General features: G+C 41.4%; 1 protein-coding gene across 2 annotated transcripts; it reads left to right on the top strand.

Annotated features, from left to right (window-relative positions):
* Positions 1–75: 75 nt before the first annotated feature.
* Positions 76–27,728, top strand: ARPC1A (actin related protein 2/3 complex subunit 1A). 2 transcript variants are annotated; one of them, XM_057487367.1, is made up of 10 exons: positions 76–208; positions 4,812–4,904; positions 8,536–8,640; positions 15,054–15,276; positions 17,274–17,381; positions 20,731–20,943; positions 22,825–22,900; positions 23,046–23,239; positions 25,287–25,377; positions 27,358–27,728. In XM_057487367.1, exons 2-10 carry the CDS (start codon positions 4,841–4,843, stop codon positions 27,373–27,375), a joined length of 1,092 nt encoding a protein of 363 aa, XP_057343350.1. In that variant the 5' UTR covers positions 76–208; positions 4,812–4,840; the 3' UTR covers positions 27,376–27,728. The 2 variants fall into 2 exon arrangements, with proteins under 2 accessions (XP_057343350.1, XP_057343349.1); XM_057487366.1 differs by having other exon boundaries at positions 27,337–27,728.

The following is a 27,728-nucleotide window of genomic DNA, read 5'->3' as shown; positions in this document are numbered from 1 at the left end:
GCGCCGAGCGGCGCGCATGCGCAGATAGCCCGCGCAACCGTGCTGCGCAGGCGCCGTGGCCATTTCCGGGATCTGTCAGCCGCTCCCTCTGGGCCTCGGTCCTCGCCCGCGCCCTCCGGAGCCTGTTCGCGTCGACTGACCAGAGTCCGCGAATTCTCCGCTCCGAGCCTGTCCGGACCTACCCGATCCCAGATAAGGGGCGGCAGGGGTGAGCTTCTGGCCTTGTCGGCCTCCATGGGGTCGGCTTCGCACAGGGCTTGAGCCCGTGGGGGCGATCAGGCGGGGACTTGGGCCTTGGGGGCCGGAGGCCAAGGGGCGGCGGTCTCCTTGCCCGGCCTCTGCAGGGGAGATCCCTGTTCTTCTTGGGGTCCGCCGAGCCCCTGCGGTCTCCGCGCTCACAGGTTGCTTCTCTCAAAGACTTTGGAGCTCCAAGCTTCCTCCGGTGCCAGAATTAACGGCCCCTTCTGCGCTTCCATAGCCCCATTTCCACTTGTATTAGTGGGCGTTTGTCACAACCTGTAAAATTTTGATAAACAGACGATCTCCCCCTTATCAAATGTCACTAGGAACATTTTTTTCTTTAGTACCTAGAATAGGTCCCTGCATACAGTAGGCGCCATGGGATGTTTGTCTCCAGCCTAGCGCAGCCCCCAGCCCTTCAGTTGTTGGAGATGGGGGAGGCCGCCTGAGCTCGGGAAAAACCTGTCCCCGAGTTCTTTTAAGATTTCCCCTACTCGAGCCGTTTTCCCCTAAGTCAGAATTGCCCGTATTCGCTTCCGATCGCTCCGTGGAACTTTTTATGTAGCGACTTTTCCTGTTCAACCCTCCAGTAGGGATGCCAAAATTCTAATCCTGGCACCGTCACTTCGTTGGGTGGCCCTGGAAAGGTGGCTTCTTTGAGGCCCCGTTTGCTCATCTGCAGCAAGACGATTCTTAGGACTTTTCTGAGGACTAACTGAGTTTATTTGCATAAATTGTTAGGAATAATTCCTGGCCCCGAGTAGGTGCTCAGTAAATATTAGGTATTATTACTGCTTTTGGACATTCTGTGCTTGTAATTTCCTACCCCCCTACCCCCACCCCGAGATCTGAGGACCAGAAAAGTGGCAGATTTATTTGTTTCTGGCCCCAACCTGGTACTTGACTACACTGTTGGGAACATGGTAGGCACTTAATAAATTGTAGCTTAGAATCCTTGAGTTATAAAGCCATCTGTTGTCATACTGTGCCTTTGGAACCTGAAGGAAATGCTAACCTACTTTTTTCTACCTCAATTCATTGCCTAAATTAACTAAATTATCCTAGTTCTGCCCTCTTTCATCAATTTTATCTAACTTTTTGGTTTTAGAGGAGGCCCTGGCATTTTTAGGTAAAAGAAAAGAAAAGAGGAGAGATCAATCAGGAGGGTGTTTCTGCTCTGTTAGGAAGTGGGTGTAACTGGCTGTTTCTTACCACAAAATATTAGGGTACCTTCCAAGGTTACTTCATCTACTTATCACAGTTAAAGGAGGGGATTGTCTAATATGGGTGAATGTTGAACCGCTGTGTTGTGTATGTGAAACCATCATAAGTTTGTATATCAATGATACTTTAATTTAAAAAATAAAGGAGGGGATCACCTTGGAAAATTAAAACTCCTGCTTGGAGGGAGAGTAGCAGTATTTTTATCTAGTTAACTAATCCTATGCTGAAACAAATTCTGCATAAAAGGTCTGCTGGTGAGGTGCCTGGTATCGGGACCTTGTCTTTGGACACTGTGGAGGGTGTGGTGACCTTGTTGGAGTACCTGGTATTGCTGGGTTGGGCAATCACGCAACTAGAAACTGGGTGAATCACAGTCTTGAAAATTAACCCTCAACAGGGAACTGAAATTCCCAGTGTACAAAATACTTTAAAGCTCCAGAGCCAAGAATTTAAAGCATATGTAGACATTTCCAAGTTCAGATATACTAACTGGTGTGTACTTCTAGGGATGATTCAAAAGCCTTGGGTCAAGGAAGAATGGGAACTAACTTACTGAGTATCTGTTTTGGGCTTTTTCACATGTTACTGCTTCCTGCCAACAGCCTTGGGATGTCAGCCTTCTGATGTGTCCATTTTACATGCAAAAAATGAGATTTAGAGATACTGGGTGATCTGCCTGGGTCTCATAGCTAGTATGTGTCAAAGCCAGGGTTCAAACTAGGCGCCATTGGCTTCAGAGCCCATTGCTAACCAAACATCAGAATAACTGTATTCAAAGTGATAGGTTCAAAAAAGGAGTTGGGAGGTGCAGGGAGTTCCTGGAATCAGACTGTGCTATAAATCATTCTCTCAGTGCTGGACAGTAAAAGGTCATCATTAGAAACTCAATAAATTTAATGTCACCACCTTTTTGCCTGTCTCTTTTTCTTCTCTCTACCCTTGCTAAGACAAAGATTTTCAGATATCACTTAAATATGAATCAGACTTTCGAAATGGTAATTATCATCCTATGACAGAAGGTATCTTTTTCTTGGTACAAAATTCAAGCTTTTATTCTGCATTCAGTGAGTTTGATGAATACAGGCTGTGTTCCCTGGGTGCCTTATAAATTTGACAAATGTTGAGTGTTGTCTTGCCCAAGAGACTTAACCACATAAAATTATTTAAATATTTTAGGTTATAAAAAAAGTACAGGTCCGACTGCATGTCCACATAGGGAACTTGAATGATGTAATGAACTTATCAATGCAATTTTGGGAGTAATTATGCCAATGTGTAAATGTTTACCTCTTTTGAAGGCTTTGCTACATTGCTGATAAAACTGAGTTGAAGAATGAGAAAGCCTTTGTCTGCAACTGTTCTTTTTTAACTGTACATGAAATATGTGCTTTTATTACATGTAGATATTCACATACTATTAACTTGCAGGTCAGTTTTGTTTCATTTAACAAGTGCACCTATATAGTGTGGCTTTTGAACTAAATTGCTTGTACTTAAGGAGATATTTGTGACACAAATGTGTTATTTTGAGTAACTATGAATCAATCCTTTTGTGATGGGTGAACATTTTGATACCAGAAAATTATGCAGTGAGCATAATTATCTGGAAGTTTATTTTTTTTTAAAACAAATTAAGTGGTCTCATTTGAATTTATTTTTTTAAAGTGTTTAAAATTTCCAGTTAATGGGTTTTTCTTCATTTGTGAGTTGCAGTTTGCTTTCTAGAACACATAAAAGTAAAAGATTAATGACCAAAATACCTTGACTCAGAATAGACTGTGAAACACTGACATTTCTCTCTGCCAGTTCAAGATATCAGATGTTTTATTTAAGGGTGCACTTTTCTCTTTCTGACCCTTGGGTTTCTTTACAACAGCAGAGACATGTCTTCTGCTTTCCATTGAGATTGGTTTCTGCTCTGTCTGCTGAACTTCCATTGTTCACTTCACAACCTTCTGGTGGCCCCTCCATTCATTTCGTGTTTGCATCAGCTTCCTATCTTACATTTCAGTCTCCACCCTATGATTAACATGACTTGTCCTGAAGTGTATTGAAACTTCAACGTGTTAGGAGAGCGATAAAAAAGGGATGGTGGGGGTGCCGGGGCTGGCTGCTTTTTGAAACAATTTCTCCTATTTCAGGTAATGGTTGCTGCTTTAGTGGGTCTAGGTTTGGGTACTTATAAAACAGAATTGTATTTGATTTTTAATTTAATGATGTTTCACAGATCCCTGCTTTTCATTAGTTACAATAAAATGTTTAAAGAGTAATACAACAAACCCTGCATACTCTGCCTAGATTCACCAGTTATTAAATTTTTGCCCCATTTACTCTTTACATATCTGCTTGTCCTGAATGATTGAAAATAAGTTACAGAAGACATCATGGCACTTCATCCCTAAACACTGTCATGTTTATCTCCTAACAGGGCATTCTCCTATCTAATGGCAAGCCAGTATCATAGTTAAGAAATTGACAATAATACCATACAGTTATGTAATAATGTAGTCCAAAATCAGATTTTCCTTATTGTACAAAATACATCTTTTATGGCTATTTTTAAAATACAGATTACAATCAAGTTTCACTTACTAAATTTGGTTTTCATAGTTTTTAAATCTAGAACAGTGCTCCCTCAACCCTGCTCCAACCCCCTTGCCTTCTTTGAGTAGTCCAGGCCAATTGTAACAGTTTATTTCCCTTTGTGTTATTTAACTCATCGCACCCCCCTTCATTTCCTGTAAACTGGAAATTTGGTCTGGATCTTGATCGGATTTAGGGTAAATATGTTTGGCATAGATACTTCATAGGTAGCTTGGCCATATTACCAGGTTTCTCCACAGTAGTCCTGTGACTTGTACAGCATAATTATTTAGAGTGCCCCTTTTTACTTTCTTAAAATTATTCTGGTCTGGATGGTAAATTCATTGGTCGCCATTTAAAAGCGATGATGGGCACTTCTTGCCATTCATTAGGAGGCCCATCAGATTGGATTGTTTCACTATCTGTGATTCTAAGTTTGATTATTTGGTTAAGGAGGTTGACTACCAGATTTTCTTTTTACCATAAAGGCATGTTTTTTCTCTTTATAATTAGTAAGTAGTTTGTGGGATGGTAATTCAAGACTGTGAGTATCCTGTACCCCAACAATCATTAAACCATGGTTTTAGGGCCCCTCTGTGATGCTTGACAGACTAAATTATGCATTGGTGGTTACAATGCCAGTCATATTTAAACATTGTGATTGATTCTTTCTTAATGGGAGAATGCTGTTTTATTGATCTCCAGACAACTTAAATATGGTTTGCCTGCCATTTTTTAATGTTTTTTTCTGTTGCCTTTTGCAGCTTTCTATCCTTGGAAAACACTAATAATAATGGCCCTGCATCAGTTTTTACTTGAGCCAATCACCTGTCATGCCTGGAACAGGGATCGTACCCGTAAGTCTGCTCTTAACTTGGCCCTTTTATTTCAGTGCCTGTGATACTTTCAGATGAAGGCACTTTCAGGGATCACTTACTTCAGTGTCACTTATGAAAGGACATAGACATAGACTCAGAAGGGAACTAGGTCAGCCCTTTGGCTTACAGATGGAGAAACCAAGGCCTCGAGTGTTCGAAAGACTTCCCAGCGGCTGCACACCGAGCCAGTGTCATAGCCATTGGTAAGCACCTTGCCTTCTGGCTCCTCATACACTTCTTTTTCTGCAGCATTGCTTGGAGGACAGACACCTTGCACTGCCCTAAGAGCCCAGTGTATGAAATAATTGTGCAATAACACCACACTCATTCAGCATTTAGTCAGCATACCAGGACCTAGAAATAAACTGTTACGAGACATACGGTTACTCCTGAGGCACTGAGAGCAGCATCAACTAGCATTTACTGTGTTATTTGTAATAAGCTTGAGTTTCTAGTTTTCTAGCTCCAGCAAACTAGAAAGGGATGGACAAGATTCTTAGAAGTAAGCACAGAACAACAAGCAGAATAACAGGATGACAAGGAAGAGGCAAAAAACATTAAAAAAAACAGAGAAGTGTAGTATTTTGCCCATGAGTTACTTTAAAAAGTTAAATTATATTCACTGTCTTTTATACAGTTCAGCAGTTTTTAGTATGGTCCCAGAGTTATGCAGAATCACCACTCTCTAGTTTCAGAATTTTGCATCATTCCAGAAAGAAGCTCTATACCCATTAGCAGTCACTCCCAGTTTTCTTCAAAACTTTCAGTCCTAGGCACCTACTAATCTACTTTCTGTCTCCATGGATTTGCCTATTCTGCACATTTTATATCAATGAAATCATAAAATATGTGGCTTTTTACATCTGAGAATAATGTTTTCAAGGTTCATCCACATTGTAGCATATATTAGTACTTCTATTCCTTTGTATGGCTGAACAGTATTGTATAGACATACCATATTTTGTTTATTCTTCAGTTGGTGGATATTCCCCTTTTTGGCTAATTGTGAATAATGCTGCCATGAACATTCACATACAAGTTGTTTTTTGTTTTTTGTCTTTTTCTCCCCTGCTGGACTGAACTCCTACAATGTAGGGACCATATCTCAGTCTGTTTCTGTCTTGGCCTTTGACACAGCACTTGGTGTGTATCACCAGACTTGCTACATACAAGTTTTTATGTGCACATGTTTTCACTTCTCGAGTATATACCTAGGAGTTGAACTGCTAGATCATATGGTATCTATGTTGAACATTCTGAGGAACTGCCAGACAATTTTCCAAAGTGGGCACACCATTTTACATTCTCAATAGTACTGTATGAGTGCTCCAACTTCTCCACATACTCATCAACACTTGTTATCATCTGTCTTTGTTATAATAGCCTCCTATCACTATGCTAGTGAGTATAAAGTACTATCACATTATAGTTTTGATTTGCATTTCCCTGATGACTAATGATATTAAGCATCTTTTCACATACTTATTGGCTATTTGTATATCTTTGGAGAAATGTCTATTCAGATCTTTTGCCCATTTTTAAAATTGGTTTAGCTGTCTTTTTATTGTTGAGTTGTAAGAGTTCTTTATATATTCTGGATACAGGTCCCTTATCAGATATATGGTTTACAAAATCTCCCATTCTGTGGGTTGTCTTTTTTATTTTCTTGATGGTGTCCTTTGAAGCACAAAAGTTCTTAATTTTGAAAAAGTCCAAAATACTTGTTTCTTTTGTTGCTTATGCAACAGATAATTGGAGTATTTCTGTTCATTTTTAATAGAAATGCAAGTTACTGTTACTGTTGTATCTAAGAAACTGTTGCCTAATTCAAGGTCACAAAGATGTGTAACTATGTTTCCTTCGAAGAGTCTTATAGTTTTAGCTCTTACATTTAGGTCTTGGATCCATTTTAAGTTAGTTTTTGTATAAGTTGGGAGGTAGGGGCCCAGCTTCATCCTTTTACTTGTAGATACCCAGTTGTCACAACACCATTTGTTGAAGACTGTTTTTTTCCCATTGAATTATTTTGGCATCCTTGTCAATAATCAATTGACTGTAAATGTGAAGGTTTATTGGACTCTTTAATCCAATTTCATTGATCTTTATCCTAATGCCAGGACCATACTGTCTTGATTACTGTAGCTTTGTAATAAGTTTTGAAATTGGAAAGTGTGAGTTCCAACTTTATACTTCTTTCTTAAGATTGTTTTGGCTCTTTTGGGTCCCTTGCATTTCCATATGAATTTTAGAATCAACTTACTAATTTCTGCAAAGCAACCAGCTGGGATTTTGGTAGGATTGCTTTGAATCTATAGATTCACTTTCTTTTTTAAAACAGTTCAGATATGGTTCACTCTTTTACTTAAATCCTTGGTATATAAACAGTACACTCCCAAGTTACTGTTGGGCAGAGAGACAGCCTAGAAACAAGCATCTCTATCGGGTATTTCAAAATATGTAACTTAGCAGGGTGGTGAACCTAGAGCTGCTGTTGCATGATCCTCTCAGCTTCATAACTGAGTTTCCTACATCTCTTGTCTCTACTTTCCCATCTAAAAATAAGTTTTTGGAATATTTCCAATTATTTTTAAAAGAGGTGCAAGTTATTGTCCTCAGTTAAACTATTTGATAAATTCAATATATTAAGTCAATTTTTTTGTTATGCCACATTATAACTTGAAGTTTATGTTATTTTCCAGGTTTAAATTTGGATTTGGCTTTTGAAATCCCTGTAGGCATCTTAGGAATTTAGAGAAAAATGTAACTGGTTTCCAGAAATAACTTAAAATCTTAGGATTTTAGAGCTAAATATTTATCTAGTTCCACAGTTTCACCTGTAAAACAGATGTAGCTTTCCTCAGGAGGGGAGGAAAGGTGATAAAATAGAAGGGGGAATGATTGGCCTAAAGTTTGCATCATAGATCCTAATTTTAATTTTAAGAAATTAATGGATTTTTTTCCAAATGGATGAACTAGAAAGGGGAAAAAAACCAATATTTAAGTTTTAAAAATCCATCATACGTATGTATATTCTTAATATTTCAGATTAGTCCAAGAGTTTTCTCTTAAAAACAGAACTTTATTTTGTGATTTATATTGGCTTTATAAAGGAAATTTTTGATACATTTTACCAGCAGAATCAAGTGTTTTGGATAAACTAGTGGTTGCAACCTGGGTCCATGATAGCAGTAATGAGAACCTATGAGCTTTTTTCAGTGTTTGAGGAATTCTAACAAATTAAGTATTTATCACTATTGATGTATATAATAAGTGAAGTAAAATGTCAGATATCCTTACTGTGAGCTACAAGTATGTCAGCTAAATATAGCAGCATTGTTTATTTCTAAATGGTTAGAATCTTTGACAGTTGTATATGTCTCTGATAAAATGAATTTTTAAATTTAGTTTTTCTATAAAACATTAAAAAATAACAGCGTCCAAGGAGAGGTAAAAATAGTAGAAAGAATTCTTCAGGGGTGAATATTGGGAACCATTCTTTTGAAACACTTCCTGTTCCTTCCTTCAATCCTTTTTTAATGCCAACCGTAACATTCCCCTTTTCCGGTGACAATCTCAAGTTCAGGTATTAACCATTGACTTTTTTCCCCAGAGATTGCCCTTAGCCCCAATAATCATGAAGTCCACATCTATAAGAAGAATGGGAGCCAGTGGGTGAAAGCTCATGAACTCAAGGAGCACAACGGACACATCACAGGTAAAGAAGATAACTGTGAGCTTATGTGTGGTATTTCCAAATGTAGCCCTCTTGTGTTTAATTAAAGAGCCTTTAATTAAATTTAATTAACGTAAGTCAGCCATAATATTTAAAGTTTAGCATTTACTGAGTTTTCTTTAGAAAACTAGACAGTCGTAATAGTGATCTCAATTTGTAAGTGCTTTTTAGCCCATTGGGTACCCAGTGCTCTACCTACTGCAGGGACTGATGTCCTAGTGCTGTATGTCAGGAGATGAAGCACGGGGGCCGACACTAGGCAGGACATCAGCGGTGTGAGAAGGTCCCACATGCGGTGTTCCCGGATGCCGAGGAAACACAAAGTCTTCCAGGCTTCCTGTAGGTTTTTGGGGCACGGAAGACATTCCAACATATTGAAAAGGACACAGAGTAATATAAGGAAAGCCCAAATTCCCCAACACCCAGAATCAACAGCTATGTATCTCTTTTCCTGTGCAAGAACACTTAGGAAACAAAGGTTTAACAATAGTGAAGATTATTCCAGATAATGGTAACATCCCCTCTCAGCACTAGTCCTGCTCCTGTCCCCAGGAAGTAGTCTAATTTGGTATGACCGTGTCCCAGTTCATTTTTAATCCTCTCACACACCCAAGCCACCCTTAGGACTATTGGCTAGTGGTTTTAATGATGCTACATGAATGGCTCCATATCATGTATCTGCTATAGCTTGCTTTTGCACTCTACATAGTTTCTGAACTCTGTTGGTGTATCTAGGTCAGGCTTATTCCTTTGAACTACTGTTTCACATTTTAGACCTCATTTATTTACTCTTTCCTCCTTTGGAGTACTTGAGATTGTTTCTGGCTTTTTCTTGTTACATTGAGACCCTAAATCCAGCATCACCTGTGCAGATTGTTTGTGCACGTGTGAATGCTCATCTATGGTAGACTCGTGCCACAGGGTGTGCACATTTTCAGCTTAGTCAGGCACCATCCCATCACCCACGTCCCTCTAGCTGTGTGGGGTGCTTATTCTCCCACACCTTGTGCATCCTTCAAGTGGTCAGACTGATGAACGGAAGGCAGTGTCTCTATGGGTTGCATTTTCCTGCTTAGCAGAAAGGTTGAGCATATTTTCAAATGTTTACTAGCCTTCTGGATTTTCTCTTTTGTGACTTTACTGTTCATAATTTCTGACCATTTTTCCATTGAGTTTTTGTCTTTTTCTTGTTGATTTGTAGAAGACTGGGTCTTAAAGCTTTGGCTCTGAGGCAGATTACTGAGTATACATTAACTTTTGTCTCTGACAAAAACTCTCCTGAATAGATAGAGGTGGCCAGCCGACCAGTGCTGAGTTTTATTAAGCAAGTGTCAAAGGAGAAGGAAGAGGCAAAAGCAGAGAATTTTTACAGTGGTTTTCAGAATTTAGTGAACCAAATTCTGATACCAAATTTCAAGACAATGTATTGCTTTGCTGTTAAGTCATATCTGGCTATGTAAAAAAAACAAAAACAAAAAAATTCATGTATTGCTATGTTCACAAAGAACTCCTATTCTTTGAGCCTTACTAGTATAGTCTCTTATCCTGTTTTCTGACAGAGTTGATCCAACTTTCCCATCACAAACCTCTCACTGCAGTCTCAGGTTTGTCTTTTCTTGACAGTGACATTTGCACTTAAGTGGGCAGCAAAGGGACTGCTAGTGAAGTTTTTTTTATCGGACCCTGGAATTTTGCCTCTAATTCCCTAATTCACTGATTAGCTTAAAGATATTCTTCCCCCAAATGAGAGAAAAACCATGTTTGACCCTCTGCACTCTCTACATTGTCTTCCCCAGCAAACCCTGGTGACCATCCCATCTCACATTTAGGAGGGATTTGTTTGTGATGCTTGTGTCCACGGGGAGCCGGCTGACTGTATAACCCAGCAGGCACAAAGACATAACATATCACTTTTATTTTTGTTGCTATTGCTTTCCCACAACTTTATTTCTATTAGGTTTGGCCTATTTAAGTTCCTTTACCCATGGCCTTATGGCCTAAAAATAAGAGCACTCATATTTTAAATTGGAATTTTAGCATTGGGAAATAACTTTTAAATGAGAAAGGGCTAAGATAAAAGATGAAATAACCAAAAGAGTGAAATATTTAGTTACCTCTTTTTTTCTCCCCTGCTTCTCTCTTGGAATCTTTTGAACTTCGGCCTGTTTTCTGTCCAAATGCTTAGATCTGAAAAAAAACTTGTTGGAAAAATCTAAATACAAGTATATGGCAAGAGATCAAGGATCAAAGGTATTTTCTCATAAAGTTAGTAACTATAGAGAAAAAAGTTATCTTCTGAAGCTTACTAGAAGAAAAGACTGGTCAGTACTACAGGGTAAGGCAAACATCAAAGGGATATCAGAGTTTTAGGGCTTTTCTCTCTGAGTTTATTTTTCTGTGTTAAGTGATCACTGTCTCTTTTTAAAAAACATTTTACTATGTACAGTTTTAAACAGATAACACAAAAAGGCAGAATAATGTAATGAGCCCCTATGTAAATCCATCATTTAGATTCAGCAATTATCAACTCACAGCCAACCTTGTTTCCAGCTCACTTTCCTCCTGGTACTATTTGGAAACACATTCCAGACATTGTATCATTGCATATGTCAGTTTGTATGTCAAAAATGTAAGGACTTTTTTTTTTATAATAACCAATAGTTGGTTTTAATGGGGATCCTATAAGGTGCACACATGATTGTGACTAGTTGATATAGTTCAGGTCTTTTGTTCTATTTTGTTTATAGGTTCCTTCTCTTTTTCTTTTCCATTGCAATTTATTTGTTTAAAAAATTGAGAAATCATGTTGTTTGTCTTTGAGGAGGTGTTTTCGAGAACCTACGTTTTACTGATTGTAAGCCCATGGTACTTTACATATTTCTCTGTCTTCTGTATTTCCTGTAAATTGCTAATGGAAAGTTACGTGGTAGTAGATTCTTTCATCAAGGGGGCACATAATGTCTAGTTGTCATTCTTTCTGTGATATTAGCAACTGTTGATGATCAGTGCCCATTAACGTCATAGTGGCTGCAACGTGGTAACATTCTAAATCTATTATTTCTTCTCTGTTAGCTGCAATACATTTATAAAAGTGGTGCTTACCTTTACTGTTTGGCTCCCCTGAGATGTAGTTAGTACAGGAAACACAGGATAGATGCTTGAGTCTTTTCCTTTTCCTTTAAAGTCTTTTTTTTTTTTTAATTCCTAGCATTAGTGAAAAGTTTATCTTAATAAGAATAGTTATACTGTATTTTTTGCAGCATCTACCACAATTATTTATTTAAAATTATTATTTACTATTTTGTATGTTTTTACATATATACATTTTATAACATTCTATTAAATATGAAATATCTGATATAAAATGGTTGTAGACCTCAAATAGTAAATTTAATCATGTGAATATTTCAATGCTAAACTAGAATTTGACCATCAAAAAGTATACTGTTTTCCTAAGTCTTTATATGAAGGACTAGAAGTGTTTTTCAATGCTTCTAACACAAAAAATGACTTGAATGTCAACCATTCTCCACTTTAATTCCTTTCCATACTAAAGCTAGAGTGATTTTTACAAACTCAAATATGATCATACCATTCCTCTACATAAAATGATTCAGTGGCTTTCATGTCACTTGAAGTATACAGACCAAAAGTCTTAACAGGTACTTCAGGATCCTTCATGATCTTTGTATGTTCACCTTGTTTCATTCCACCCCTTTGTATTTTGGCTCTACTGGCCTTTTAGTTCTTGAATTGCCATAGTCCTTTCTGACTCAGGATTGACCAGCACTGTTCTTTCTGTCTGGACCCTCCTATCCACCAGCCCCTCAGTCATCCTGTACCTAATCAAACATTTCAAACCACCGTCAGATCTTAGATATTGCTCTCTAAAGAAGCCCTCACTTACTCTGGCTTCCACAACTTCCCACTAAGTCTAGGTTAAGTCTTAAAGTCTTTTGATAGCAGGAAAACAGAAAAAAGATGCAAAACTAAATTAGGAAGAGACAAGAACTTGCCTTTTACTGATTATTTGCGCTTCTCATTGCTCTTTAACAAGTATGTGTTTAAAAAGATTTAAAAGCTAATGCCACCTAAAATATTTGAGGCTCTACCTGGTTTTACAGCTTCTGTATTCAAATGAAAGTTTTAGCTACAGAAGCAGACTTAGAACTGTAAAACCAAGCAGAAGACGGCTCTTGTGTTTTTCTTAGAGAATAAGCATCTGTTGATTTTTTTTAAGTCCTTCATGCTTAAGCACCACAGGAACTCTTATAAAACACACATATATTTAAACAGGGTGGTGGTCATAGGGAAAAGGGGGTAAAACTTTAGATTGTCAAATCATCAAAACATCACTGAGCTTGCTCATTATAAGGCAGTATTCTGGATTAGAGGATGGGTTGGCTTTCTGTTGCTGTGTAACAGATACTAGAAACTTAGCAGCTTAAACCAAAACACACTGATTAACCCACAGTTTTTGTGGGTCAAGAGTCTGGGCATGGCTTATCTGGGACCTCTCTGAAGGATATCACAAGCTATAAGGTTTCAGCCGGGTATGCGTTCTCATCAGAGGCTCAACCAAGGAAGGACCTACTTCCAAGCTCTTTCAGGTTATTGGTGGTAGAGTTGATTTCCTTGCAGCTGTAAGGCTGGTGGCAGCTTGCTTCTTCAAAGCCGGCAGTGGAGAAACAGCATGAGAGTTTCCAGCAAGAGGAGCCCCACCCTCTCATGTCACCTTGTACACTGATTGTTATATCTTACCACCCTTACAGCGCTCCATGGGTTAGAAGCGCCACACAGATGGGGAGGGAGTCACATGGAGGCATGAACATGCCGTGTCATGGGGCCACCCAAGATCTACCCACCACAGTAGTTTCAGAGATTTGATTCCTATTGTCAAGAAGCTTGTAATCAAGTTAGGAAAACAAAGCATTCATAAAAAATAACTATTTTGCATCACACTTCTGGGGATTTATCAAAGATCATTTTAATCAGAGCAAATATGTGCTTGAACATTTATTCCAATTTCATCTATTCTAATAAATGATTGGAAACTAACAAAACATTCAACAATGGGATATTTGGGGTAATTATTATGCTAAGATCAATGGTCTAATATAATGTATAACCACCATGAATTTATAAAAAGCAGGAGAAAATGTTTGCCATAGTAGTAATATCATTTTCAGGGAGGGACGTGGAGAACAGGGCATTCTGCATGTCCCTTTGTGACGTCTGTCTTATAACAAAGTGTGGAGATTGCGTTTGTAATTAAAAATAACTTTTAAATCTAATAAAGAGGGCTGCAAAATTACCTTGTAATGAATAGACTTACAATCAAAATACATATCACTTAGAATATACTCCCCCATATCTTTTTCCCCTCATTGGTACAAATAATTGAGCTGACTATTCTTGTAGGTGAATGAATAAACTCTTCATGCTACTAAAGTCACAGTGACTTATGAATAATAGAGACTTTGATTGATATTCATCTTACTTTTTTCCATGTAAGTGTTAAGAATGTTAATGATTAATTTAGGGGGATATACCTATAAAATAAAAGCTTATTAGTAATATTTCTATACCTTTAAAATTATATTTATAGAAAATACCTCATCAGATAACTATAAAATGACTAAGTCATAGCAGATTTTACTCTTGGTATATAACAAACTGACGTTGACTTGGGGTCCTTCACAGAGGCACCAAATAAGTAGAAGTCTGGTCAAATAAGAAAAAAACCTACATTCAGATACATATTTAGGTCTCTTCCTAGTTTAGATCCAAAGATAATTCAAGGATGCTTTCATGGAAACTGTATCATATAGAGAAGTTATTTAGGTTAGTTTAAATGATAGTGACCTTCGGAAGAATATATAAAGAATCACAATTTATATTTTCCCCTATATATCCTGAAGGTTATTTACCCTGTGTGCTGTTTTATTTGAATGTATATAGCAAATATGGAATGAGATCTGTTAATGAATGAATAAAGGTGCTTTCAGAAAAAAGTCTAATAAAGAGGGAAGAAAAAAGAAATCTAATAAAAGAGGGAAGGAAAGGTTTTCTGACCAGATCTCTTAGGAAGCCTATGAATGGGTGGAAAGAATGTGCTTACTTGGTTTTGTAACCTCCACGATTACAAAACAGCATTATAAAACATTTGTGTTTTGTGTTCTACCTGGCCTCATGGAGGACCCTTAGTTCCCCAATTTGCAGAGAGACTTCCTCACCTCTGTGTGTGAGGTGGTGAGGACCATGATGGGGGACAGAAAGGCTGGGCAGGAAGGTACCAAGCCCACTTCAAGCCCCACCGTGCCAGCCCTCCTGCCTGTGCCATGTCAGTCGGTCACTGGTGGGGCAAAGCAGGTGACACCGTGTCTCACTTGCAGGTATTGACTGGGCTCCCAAGAGCGACCGCATCGTCACTTGTGGGGCAGACCGCAATGCCTACGTCTGGAGTCAGAAAGATGGTGTCTGGAAGCCAACCCTGGTGATCCTGAGAATTAACCGTGCAGCCACTTTTGTCAAGTGGTCCCCACTAGAGAACAAATTTGCAGTGGGAAGTGGAGCACGACTCATTTCTGTTTGTTACTTTGAGTCCGAAAATGACTGGTGAGCAACATCTGAACATTTTTTATCTCTGCAGAATCATGCATTTGGACCACTGTGTTACTGGTGATGTTTTGAGGCACTGGGGGAAGACTTAACAATAACTTCAGTTTTTCCTCATCCAGAGATTTTTTTCCCTATGGAATTCTCCCTTGTCTCTGGACATTTTCCCTCCTTACATGCCCATGGAGTCAAATCTGGCATCTTTACCATATTAACATAGTTAGAGTTCCCATGTCCTGCTCTCCTAACTTGTTTGTTCTGTAAGAAGCTGTTACTTTTCTCACTCTACTGTCCAGATTGCTGTTTACTTACTCTGATACATAAATCATAAACTTGAAAGATTTCCAGTACCCTGGGAAATAACTTTCCCCTCTCTATCTTTATCCACTTAAAATATCTAGGATTCTTACAGGTAACAGTGGTCTCCTTTCTTTAAAGTTTGTTAACCAAATCTGTGTCTTGGTATAACGTTTTTGTTTGTTTAAACTGTTGAAGTAAAAATTGACCAGACTCTTGTAAATATAATCAACCTGGATTACCTTTTTTTATAAATCACTTGCAGCCGAGCCACTCAAAATAGCAGATTTATTTTATGGCCAAGTCTTATTTTAACTACTCCTTCCTGCTTGCTCTGATAAGAAAACGACTCTATTCTGTCTGGCATGCATTCAGAAAGGGTGGTAAATACCTGTCAACATGGAATTATCATTTAGTATGAAACTGGCAGTGTTTGTGTTTGCACTAAAAATAGCAAAGTACACATTAGTTTGTTTAGTGTTACAGTTTGCTTTCTGCTGAAACAATGAAAGGAAGAGATTACCATCTACGTTTTGTAATTAAGTAAAACCTCAGAAAGTTTTATCCTTCGAAAAGAAAGTGAATTTGCAACAAGATTGGATTATGAATTTAAGACATGCATTTTTCTTTCAATAGGGTGGGCAAAACGTTGCCTGACAAAAATAATTTAGAAGGCTCAGTGTAATGAACAAATGATAAACAGCTTTTCTTCCTAGATAAACCTTCAACCTCAGAGATTGTTGATATTTTTTATTTGTTGAAAAGAAGTCTCAAATATAGGCAAATTGGACTTTACTGTAGTACAAGATATTGTCATTTGAACAAGCTGTGTGTTCAGGGGAGTTTCTCAGCTATGGAACAATATTTTATTGGTATGATGTGACTGCTTTAAAACAACCTCCAAAAGCCTTTCATTTAAAATAACTGCATTATAAAACAAGTCAGAATACGCCTATTTTTTCAGAATGAAATTTTAGATTCCTAAAAAAAAACATTCTATAGAGAAGTAATTTAGCATTCAAGGAAAGCTGTTTGGCTTGATATTAAGTCTCTGAGCTCTTGAACAGCAGAATATGATTGGTTTTTAAGCCACAGTTTAGGGGCAGAAATTAAATTAGTCAAGCTAGAATAATAACTGATCTTAGAAACATAAACTTTTTGGGTGGCTCTAGAGAATAAGTTAAACCCTCCAACAAGAGGGTCTGCTGATTTCTTAGCTGTAATTCTCTGTGACAAAAAATAAAAAAGAATTTGTAGCTCTATGGAGAGTAGAAAGCTAAGTCATCTTACAACCCAAACCTCCCCCAAAATGAAGTAAGTCACTGAGTATTCATAGTTAGAAATTCAAGTAATTTCAGACCTCAATTTTTACTTCAAAGGTTAAAGTCACATGTAATCAGAAACTCCATGGACAGTACCAGAGTTCATCTGTAAACACATTTACTAAGGAGGATCCCCCTGGTAGCAGGAAAGTTCAGAACCAGCCACTCTGAACGTCAAAGCCTGAAAGACAGGAGAACAGAAAGGACCTCTGCTGGCTCTGGTTCCTTCTGTCCTCTAGAAGTGCACCTTCTCTGGCAGGAGACGCGTAGCTGCGTAGGAACCACGCGGAGGTGTGTTGACCTGACACACATTAGTAGGTCACTTGGGGACCACTGCTTGATGTGTGGATAAACTGAAATGGATTTTTCCTTTTGCAGGTGGGTAAGCAAGCACATTAAAAAGCCAATTCGCTCCACAGTGCTCAGCTTGGACTGGCACCCCAACAATGTCTTGCTGGCAGCAGGATCGTGCGATTTCAAATGCAGGTGGGAACAAATGAGAGTTGGCAGACAGGCTTGAGCTCTTCATTGTTCATCTTTCAACAGATACTTTAAGGTTCCTTTTATCTCCCAGGTTCTATGCTAGGCACTGTGAGCCCTTAGAGATGAAAGGAGCTTATCATCTAGGAAAAGAGCTAAAATAAGCACATAAATCATTGAGATGGAAAGAAGTGGCCTTGGAGGGGCACTGGGAGGGAGCCCCACTGCAGCCAGGAAGTTTCCCTCAGGCAGAACATCCGGGGTTTGGAGTGGAGGTTTCCTGCTCGCTCCTGCTCTCCTACTACAGTATTTCCCATTTGATGACTCAGGCAGCAGTCTTGGCAAATTCCAGAGAGAAATGAAGATTAACAAAACATAGCTGAACAGTGTACTGCAGGGCTATTATAGTGCAGCTCCTTTTCAGTTAAAAGCTTTTGTCATTAGCTTGAGGCTAGAAGAAACACTTAGCCACTTTGCTAAGAGCTTTAAGGGTCATACAGTGTAATTGCTTTTTAAAATTGTTTGTATCAAGAAGGCATTTTTCTCCTTAGCCAGAAGAAAAACCAGTAAATGTTGCTTCCTGTTGGCTTTGTGGTGGGTTGGAAGATGGGATGTGTCTTTCCTTACTAGGCTATGTGGAGAATTTCCAGAAAACCTGGCTAGTGATTTATATCTGAGAATACCCCAGGGTTTTGTGTTTTTTTTTGCATTGTCTATTCCTATTTATTTTTCAATACCTCTATTTTCCCCCAAAATGATATATATATATATATATATATATATTTTTTTTACATGAAGAACATTATGTTTACTAGGCTCCCCTCTTCACCAAGTCCCCCCCACAAACCCCATTACAGTCACTGTCCATCAGCATAGTAAGATGCTGTAGAATCACTACTTGTCTTCTCTGTGTTGCACAGCCCTCCCCGTATCCCCCCACATCACACATGCTAATCGTAATGCCCCCTTTCTTTTTCCCTGCCCTTATCCCTCCCTTCCCACCCATCCTCCCTAGTCCCTTTCCCTTTGGTAACTGTTAGTCCATTCTTGGGTTCTGTGATTGTGCTGCTGTTTTGCTCCTTCAGTTTTTCTTTGTTCTTATACTCCACATATGAGTGAAATCATTTGGTACTTGTCTTTCTCCGCCTGGCTTATTTCACTCAGCATAATACCCTCTAGCTCCATCCATGTTGTTGCAAATGGTAGGATTTGTTTTCTTCTTATGGCTGAATAATATTCCATTGTGTATACATACTACATCTTCTTTATCCATTCATCTACTGATGGACATTTAGGTTGCTTCCATTTCTTGGCTATTGTAAATAGTGCAGCGATAAACATAGGGGTGCATCTGTCTTTTTCAAACTGGGCTGCTGCATTCTTAGGGTAAATTCCTAGAAGTGGAATTCCTGGGTCAAATGGTATTTCTATTTTGAGCATTTTGAGGAATCTCCATACTGCTTTCCACAATGGTGGAACTAATTTACATTCCCACCAGCAGTGTAGAAGGGTTCCCTTTTCTCCACAACCTTGCCAACATTTGTTGTTGTTTGTCTTTTGGATGGTGGTGATCCTTACTGGTGTGAGGTGATATCTCATTGTGGTTTTAATTTGCATTTCTCTGGTGATTAGCGATGTGGAGCATCTTTTCATGTGCCTGTTGGCCATCTGAATTTCTTCTTTAGAGAACTGTCTATTCAGCTCCTCTGCCCATTTTTTAATTGGATTATTTTCTTTTTGTTTGTTGAGGTGCATGAGCTCTTTATATATTTTGGATGTCAGCCCTTTATCGGATCTGTCATTTATGAATATATTCTCCCATACTGTAGGATACCTTTTTGTTCTATTGGTGGTGTTCTTTGCTGTACAGAAGCTTTTCATCTTGATATAGTCCCATTTGTTCATTTTTGCTTTTGTTCCCCTTGCCCCAGGGTTCTTTATTTGGGGTTGTTTTTTTCTTTTTAAGATGTGTGAAGGAATTTGGCTGTGCATTGGGAGTGCAGTAGCGTCAGAGCACTTTTTGGGAAAAGTGTGGTTCTTCTGCTGAAGAACCAGTATAACACTAAAAATACATAAGCATTCTTTAGATTTTTTTTTCATATTTTCAGGAGTTTTGTATGTGATGTGTTATCCAGTCATTCTAGCTACCTTTGAAAATGGAACTAAGTGATCCATACCATCATCAGGCTGTGTCAAAACATCTGGTTGTGAAGACAGGTTGCAATTCTTTTGTTAACATAAATTTCCAGAAATAAACTGCTTTGACTTGTGGTCCTGTGGGTGTGGGTCTGTTCCGTTCGCACACTTGAGTTGATGGCTGAGAGCCACCCGTTCTTGGCTGGCTCCCGGTAACTCAAGCAGGAGCCATCCTGACGCTGACGTAGAACACGGCGATTCTCAGGTCACATCCTAACGCACACGTAACTCGTGCCCTTTGCACACGTAACTCGTGCCCTTCACCTCCAGCACCCTACCCTTCCAGCGTGGCTGCCACTGTACTTTGGAGGGAACGTACCCAGCATCGTTCAGGGAGTCTTTAGGTTCAGAAGTTTTTGAAGAGAAGCTGTACAAAGTAGAAACAGCATTGGAGGGCAGAGGGGACTATAAGGATAGATTCCCAGCTGTTCTTTATCCCTTCTGCTTCCCAAATCTGGGTCAAGCATCCACACACAGCTTCATGGAATTAGAGAATGAGGCTGATGACCCCAGGCTGTAAAGGACCTGCCTTCAGCCCAGACTGTACCTGGTGGCCAGACAGTGGGCCCAGCCCTCCAGCTGACGCTGCAGGGAGAGCCTGCCTGCTTTTCTCACTGGCCTGCCTTGGCATTCTCTCTGGAAGTCCCTGTCTGTAAGTGGGCTAGTGCTGTAGGTTTATGGCAGGGCGGCAGACAGTCCCCTGTCCCCAACCATTCAGCTGTGCAGGCCCCTGGATACTGAGGCCGAAGTAGACCGGAAGGGCTGCTGGGCTCCTTTAGCAAGGTTTGCTGCAGGCCAGGGAGGACCAGGACAGCGTGCTTCTCGCCCAGCCTGTGCTCTCTGGAGGGAGGGCTTCATGCTCATGACTTTTAGAACTGTGTCCCCGGAGCAGTGCCTGACTCCTCCTAAACCCTCTATTATGATCCATTGATTGAATATAGATTTGCCAAACTTCGATCAGCTTGCAGGCAGCCCTTAGGATCATTCTATTTCCTAAGAGGTTGGTACATCTGAACTTGCCCATAGTGTTTGGCTTTATATGAGTCATTTTTTATGAGTCATTATGGGCATTCTGGGACACCTATGGAGCTGCCTGTGGCCTATTTCAATATACATATATTTTCATACACTTTTTCTTTCATTGCCCCTTAAACTATAGAGTATTTTCTGCCTACATTAAAGAAGTAGATGAAAAGCCAGCCAGTACACCGTGGGGCAGCAAGATGCCTTTTGGTCAGCTGATGTCAGAGTTTGGTGGCAGTGGCACTGGTGGCTGGGTACATGGGGTCAGCTTCTCTGCCAGCGGGAGCCGCCTGGCTTGGGTCAGCCACGACAGCACCGTGTCCGTCGCCGATGCCTCCAAAACCGTGCAGTGAGTATTGCCTTCGGGTGGAGTTTGGGCTCGGGGTGACCTCTCGTGAACTCGGCTAAGGCTGCCCTTGCCTGAGCATCAGTGCGGGATGGGGGTGGACAGATCCCACCCAGAGCTGCAAGGCTACATTTAAAGTTACAGAAACATGTATAGATTGTCCATTTGAGCAAATTTTAAAGAGTTAGGTTTCAATTCTGGGAACACTTCTTAATGGAAATAGTGATTCCTTTGAAAGCCCCCTGGTTTGCTACTGGTAAGAGTTCCTTCAAGTAGCTCATTTGGTCTATTACTGTGAATCTCTCACGATACATAAATGCCATCTACTGGCCTTAAATAGGAGATAAGTTCTTGTTCTGGGTAGGCAGTGAACAATGACTCCATGAACTTGGGCTCCATTCAGTAATACTTAACCCGTCGATGGCAATTCCTCTTGCGGCTGCTGGAAGAACTTGAATGTGATGCCTCGCTTGTAAGTGAGCTGCCTGCTGCCCTTGGGGAGAGCAGTAGGCATCTGGTCCAGCGTGAGAGGATTTGCTCATCATGTGTTGGAGGAAGAGAAAAGATGTTGGCATCCTTTTCCTCATAAGAGTCTTTATTGTCCTGGTGGATCCTTTTCTGAAAATTGGCAGCTGAGAGTAATGTACCTTTAAAGGTTTCCTGACTTGCCAACCTGAATGCCAAGAACCGCTCACACCCAGTGATTCTGCCTATGCTGCACAGTGACAACAAAGTGACATTTCAGAGAGGATTTTCCTTCCCTAGCTGGATTGAATTTTTCTTTTCTTACCCCTTCCCCCATTATAGATGATGTAGTCTTCCAGAGGATTTCTGTACATATAAGAGGCAATTCTGTTGTCACAAATGGGATTATGGTATACATTTTGTACAGTAATTTGCCTTTTGTCATTCAATAATGTTTTGATGTCACAGTTCTTTGATTTGTGTACAGTTTATTGTAGCACATAATAAACTCTTAGCATATGCTTATTATAAGCCCCTGTCTGCTCTTATCTTGATTTGTTATTTAGCTTTTCCAATCCTGCCCCTTCCCCTTCTCAAACATAGATATTTCACATAGTAACAGCCAGGAGTGCCACAGTAGGTCCATAAGGTGAGGTGTTCGAACTTTGATCCAGTACCAGTGTTGGGTAAAGAGGTCTCCTGAGACCTAGTTGGTTCAGAGTGCATCATCTTTCACGTGAAGCTCTGTGACCCTCATCCCTACCTGTGTAACCACTTGGCCAGGTGCTGGAGCAGATAACTTAGTAGACACATATACACACACACAAACCCCCGGCCCATTTGCCTGTGAACTCCCAGCTAGCTAAGACTGTCTTGTTCATCGGTGGCCCTGGCTCCTACCCCAGGGCCTGGCAGAGGAGCGAGAATAGGCTCTCCCCAGTGACTCTGGGAGCCCATGGTGAGCACAGGCGCAGAGAAGGTAACAGGAAGGCGTCTGTCTCAAGTGACAGCAGCGGCAAGAACTCTAGGTCAGAGGAGGAAGGCTGAAGGGAAGTGTCATGGAGGTGATCAAATTAGAGCTTCAAAGACTAGGGTGGACTTTGGATAAGCAGGAGCAGAGGCGGCACATGGGAGCAAAGGCAGATACAGGAAAGAGCAGGCTCGCTGGCGACCACTCTGTAGGCCATTTTGTCATTGGGAGGGACTCAGAAGCAGATGGAGCGCAGACCAGAGAGGGCCAAAGACCTCTGCTTCCGCAGGCTACCTCAGGGCTGGCTCATGCTTGAGATTCCTGAAAGTCTAGGTCATGGAGTGCCTTTAAACAAGAGTGCTCGTTTACATTGCCAGGGTTCCTGGGAGAATGGTCCTTTGTCATCTGTGTCCATTTCATCTCTGCTTAACAAGTGTTCTTGTGTTCAGGGTCTCAACTCTGAAAACTGAGTTCCTGCCCCTCCTGAGTGTGTCGTTTGTCTCGGAGAATAGCATTGTAGCTGCTGTGAGTATCTCTCTGCACTGTTCGCTGTAGTACGCTGTGTTCGGTCCTCCAGAACAGCAACACTGCGTGCTCTGTGGCTGTGCACTAGCTGGGAGCTGGCGGGCAGGCCATGTACCCTCTGGGACTGACTGGTATCTGGTTGCAGGGCCACGACTGCTGCCCAATGCTCTTTAACTACGATGACCGTGGCTGCTTGACCTTCGTCTCCAAGCTAGACATTCCAAAACAGAGCATCCAGCGCAACATGTCTGCCATGGAACGCTTCCGCAACATGGACAAGAGGGCCACGACCGAGGACCGCAATACGGCCCTGGAGACACTGCACCAGAACAGCATCACGTAGGTGCCAGCCCTCCCCTGGGGCCCCTGGACTGGGATCTGAGTCCCTGGGCACCCCCTATGGCCAGGGCCCTGACCATGTGCAGAGAATTTTTAAGTAACCAAGATGCCTTTCTTCCCCTTTGTTCCCTGGACTGAGGCCCTATGAAAGCTCTGTGCACTCTGGGCCCAGACATCTCTTCAGGAACAAGAGCATCAGTGAGAAGCCTGTTTTTTTCCAACTGTGGCTCTTATTTTCATCATGTGACAGAGAGTGAGCCACCCCCACCTGTCACTCTGTCCTTCAAGGTGCAGGTGGTACAGGGCAGCCCGCATGAGGGCTTGGAGCCACTGCGGCCTCTCGTGGGGCTTGCTTTCTCTAAAACTTGGTCAAGAACAAAAGGAGAACTTCCTGAATGTCATGTTCCTCTGGCTGTGAACCAGGAAGATTAGTTGTAACCTGTTTGAAATTCCAGGTGTCATTCCAACCATGGATTTCAGGTAATGTGTACAAGTAAGACCATTCAACTGGAGAGGTAGGATCCCTTAGCATCAATAGGATGGAGCTGAGGCACTTGTTGATATATTTTTCATCAGGCTTATATGATTATAAAAGAGAGCAGAACTGTGAGAACTGTGTTTTGTCCAAAAAGATTTTTTTTTCTTGTTAATCTAGAGGAGAAATGGCAATATATTCTTGATCTTTTGAATTATGTTGAGAGTAGGGTATCGTAGGATTTTCTTTCTGACCTGTGTTAAGAGACCTGTGTCACGGTGGTGATGGCAGGATGAATAATGGAAACCTCTAGACCTTATCTTGGCGAGAGTTTTTAAGTGCAGGTTGTGCTTCTCCTCATATTCAGCGGGAAGGGCCACTGGATCTAAAGCGGGCTGAGAGTGCCTGCACGCTGTTGAAAAGCAAGAACTTGAAGGCACAGCACACGGGTCTCCACGCTTATCAAGCTTCTGTGTCTTGAATGACTTTCAGAATTATTTCTTAGGAATTTCTCTTCAGCTTCTATGCAGACTGTGTATCAGGAAGGAAACAACTCTCTACTTGGAGACTTCTAGGTTAAAAATAAAAAGACAAACCCTTACAGATTGACATGTCTGCTTATATTTGCAGATACTAAACTCTTTACAACAAAGGGTCAGCACACTTTTTCTATAAAGGATCAGAAAGTAAAGCTCTGAGGGGCCGTACAGTCTCCGTCACAGCTACTCTATTCTGCTATCATGGCGTGCACGCAGCCATGGACAATATGTAAATAAATGAGCATGGATGGATTTCAGTAAAACTTTATGGACACTGAAATTTGAAATGCACATAATTTTCACGTCATGAAATAATACTCTGTAAATTTTTTTATCCCCATTTAAAATTGTAAAAGCTATTCTCAGCTCACAGGCTGTACAGAAACAGTATGTGCTCTAGTTTGCCATTTCCTTCCCTAGAAGGAATGTTCTAGACATTTCAGAGGAGAAAGAAAAATATTGTCTAAGCTATGGAATTGATTTCTTTAAAGCTTTTCAGGCTAAGGCAAGTTATTGCATTAATCTGTCCCTCTGCTTTGCCTGGTTGGAATCCTGTGGTGTGTCTGAATGTTGCCAACATTTATAATGATTAATCTCAAATGCAAGGAGAGGACTTGGCCTATATGCCTCGCTGTCTAAGAGGGTGATTTGGGAGGGTTTTTTTGGAGCCAGTTATGTTTCAGGCGTGTTTCATGATGCCTCTAGTTATTTTTTAAAAACTGGTTTCCATTTCAGTCATTGCTGTGGGCCTGCCCATGCCCTGCGCCCAGGCAGTTCGCATGCTGCATGGCCTGGACTGTCCTGCTTCCCCATGTCACTAACTAATGCGGCTTCTCAACTCTTCCCTCTTTTCAGTCTTGTCTTTTCTGGACGTCTAGTAAGGAAATGCATTTGGGTATTTTCTGGGTCAGATTGCTGCTGTCTAATATCGATGGTCAACTTAATATTCAGTATCTGCCGGTTCAGTCCCTTAGGACACTGTTATCTTGCTTCACCATATACCTTACACTGTCTTGTTTTTGCTTTTTTTCAGTCAAGTGTCTATCTATGAAGTGGACAAGCAAGATTGTCGCAAATTTTGCACTACTGGCATTGATGGAGCCATGACTATCTGGGATTTCAAGGTATTGTGTACTTTTCAGAGCAAGTCCTGTTTATGCTAAAACTCTTCCTAGAGAAGGATATTTCTCATTTCTTAAAACAAAATTTCAAGTACAGTGCTCATCAGAAATATGGTACATTTAACTATAGTTCTCTTTGAAACCTAAAAGTCATTGGGAGAAAACCATTATTCCCTCAGGGTGATGGAGCCCATGCTTCCGGGCGCCCCTTTATTCACTGAGGACAGACTCTTAGGAATGATGGGCTCTTAGTTGAGCTCCAGTGTGTTTAATTATATAGATATCTTTTTATGGTTTATACAAATTAATTTAATATTGTGGCCATGCCCAAGACATAAATCTCGTGAAGGTAAAAAGGGGCAGGGGGAAAGGGAAATGGAACTTTCAGAGAGTATTCGGAAGGCTTTTCCATACTATGTGTTTGACCCAAGGAGGTGGGAAATCAAGCATCAGGAAGATGCACAGGCAGTGCCAAAATTCTGTATATCCACTAAGTGCCTGCTGGCTGCCAGGCCTTTGCTGGGCCCTGAGGACGCTGAGGGGAAGGAGCCTTGAGGGGCTTGTCTGGTGGAAGGTGAGGGTCGGTGGAGCCTGCCCAAGAAGACAAGCCAGTGCCTCTTCTACACTGAGGAGTTTGGGGGGTGCATGGACCACCCGCGTCACAGGGGAGAGACTGCACCTGAGCTGCATTTCCGGGTGCACAGGGGTGGGGCGCCAGTGAGCGTCAAAGCTGCAAGAGCAGCAGCATGCTCAGAGTGTGGGCTGTGTTCGAGGCACTGCCAGGGTTTGGGTTGTGGTGTGGGTCCTACAAAAGCACAAGCTGTACCTAGAGAGAGGAGCCAGCACAGTCGGGAAGGGGAAGCTGGGCCTTGTCTGCAGACAGCTAGGAGCTGTTCTGAGCCGAAGCAGAGAAGCACCAGGCTGTGAGGTGCAGATGGCTCGGCAGCTGTGGCTCTAGGCAGAGGCTGCTGAGTCCAGTGAACAGGTGAGCCCAGCAGCGGCCAGGAGGTTGTGGACTCAAGAGAGATTTAGAAGGCCAGATTGAAGGGCATTGTGACAGTGAGGGAGACAGCCAGGAGGACTGTGCACATCCTTGGGGATTAGGTAGACAGTGGGCGAGATGAGGGGCCAGGGAGGAGGAACAGGGAGGGGGAGGGGGTGGCTCCTGTGTGTGGCCCTGGGAATTTAAATCTCCTGGGTGTTAGTCTCCAAAAAGGTAAATATTTATTGAATTTTGCTACTGCCTGTGCATTTCCATGATGTTTGATTTTCCCCCTTCTTGGGTCAAACACATAGTATGGAAAAGCCTTCAGAATACTCTGGGCAAACTCTCTTCCTCTAAAAGCCGCATCCCCCACGCCCTGTTCTACCTTCATGAGCTTTACATCCCAGGCACAGCAGCACTGTGTGGTCGGCTACACCTGGGCAGCAAGCTCTGCCCTTTATCCTTTGATCCCTCAGGACATCACCCATCTCTCCTTTTGTCCTCACGTAAGCCAGGAGGTCCCAGTGCAGTGTTCTGTTTACCCATCCACCTTGGAGCACATGCTGGGTGCTGTGTAGCAGGCTGGCTGCTGTGCTGCCTGAACATAGGGGTAGCTGCCACTGAGGCATCTGGAGTGTGGTGAAGAGGCAAGGGACATGCTCCAGATGGCCCTCACCAGTAAGGGCCAGTAACACAGACAGACAGATGTGTTCCCTACAGGCACAGGACTATGCCCAGAGCCTGTGGGCAGGGGCTGTAGAACAGAGCACATGGCGTGGCGGGGCCAGCAGGGGCTGTCCTAGGGCCTCCACAAGGCAGAGACCTGGGAGCGTGGGTCCCAGAGATGGGGTGGGGCCAGACTAGGGTGCAGGAGCCTGTGCCTCAGCCAGGGAGGGGGCGGGGCTGCAGTGCCCTGGGGAGACCACCAGCATGGACGGTCCGCAGTAATGATCTGTGTGCTTCCTGCCGCCTTCAAGACCTTAGAGTCTTCTATCCAGGGCCTTCGGATAATGTGAAGCTGCGTGAGCCTCCCAGGTCCAGCCTGACAAACTGACAAGCTGCACCTACGCCAGCCCCGCCACTTGCATGTTGGTGCGGAGAGCCAGCCGCCAGGAAACACTGAAGACACGTATCGCAACTATTGTGTGTGTGTTTTTGTTTGAATATAATTGGTGAAAGTGTTGGTTTTTTTAAAGCAGAAGTGATGTGGGTTGTTTTCTGTTTTGCTTTTTGTTTTTGCTATTCCATTCCATTCTTGACCAAAGCTTCTCTTTAAGTAGTTTATTATGGAAAATTGTCACACTAACTTAAAGGAAAGGGTGGGGAGGTATGTAAATTGTCTGCTAAAAAATAAAAATACTGAATATGT

The sequence above is a fragment of the Manis pentadactyla genome, chromosome 10, assembly GCF_030020395.1.
Source record: "Manis pentadactyla isolate mManPen7 chromosome 10, mManPen7.hap1, whole genome shotgun sequence".
In the NCBI taxonomy this organism is placed as follows: domain Eukaryota; kingdom Metazoa; phylum Chordata; class Mammalia; order Pholidota; family Manidae; genus Manis; species Manis pentadactyla.
This window is presented reverse-complemented; position numbering and strand designations above follow the sequence as displayed.

Excerpts from the sequence above, each read along its gene's own strand:
- ARPC1A (XM_057487366.1), top strand. The coding sequence starts at position 4,841 with ATGGCCCTGCATCAGTTTTTACTTGAGCCAATCACCTGTCATGCCTGG. Across the intron at positions 4,905-8,535 it reads CTGGAACAGGGATCGTACCC|AGATTGCCCTTAGCCCCAAT; the intron begins GTAAGTCTGCTC and ends TTTTTTCCCCAG. Across the intron at positions 23,240-25,286 it reads CTGCACCAGAACAGCATCAC|TCAAGTGTCTATCTATGAAG; the intron begins GTAGGTGCCAGC and ends GCTTTTTTTCAG.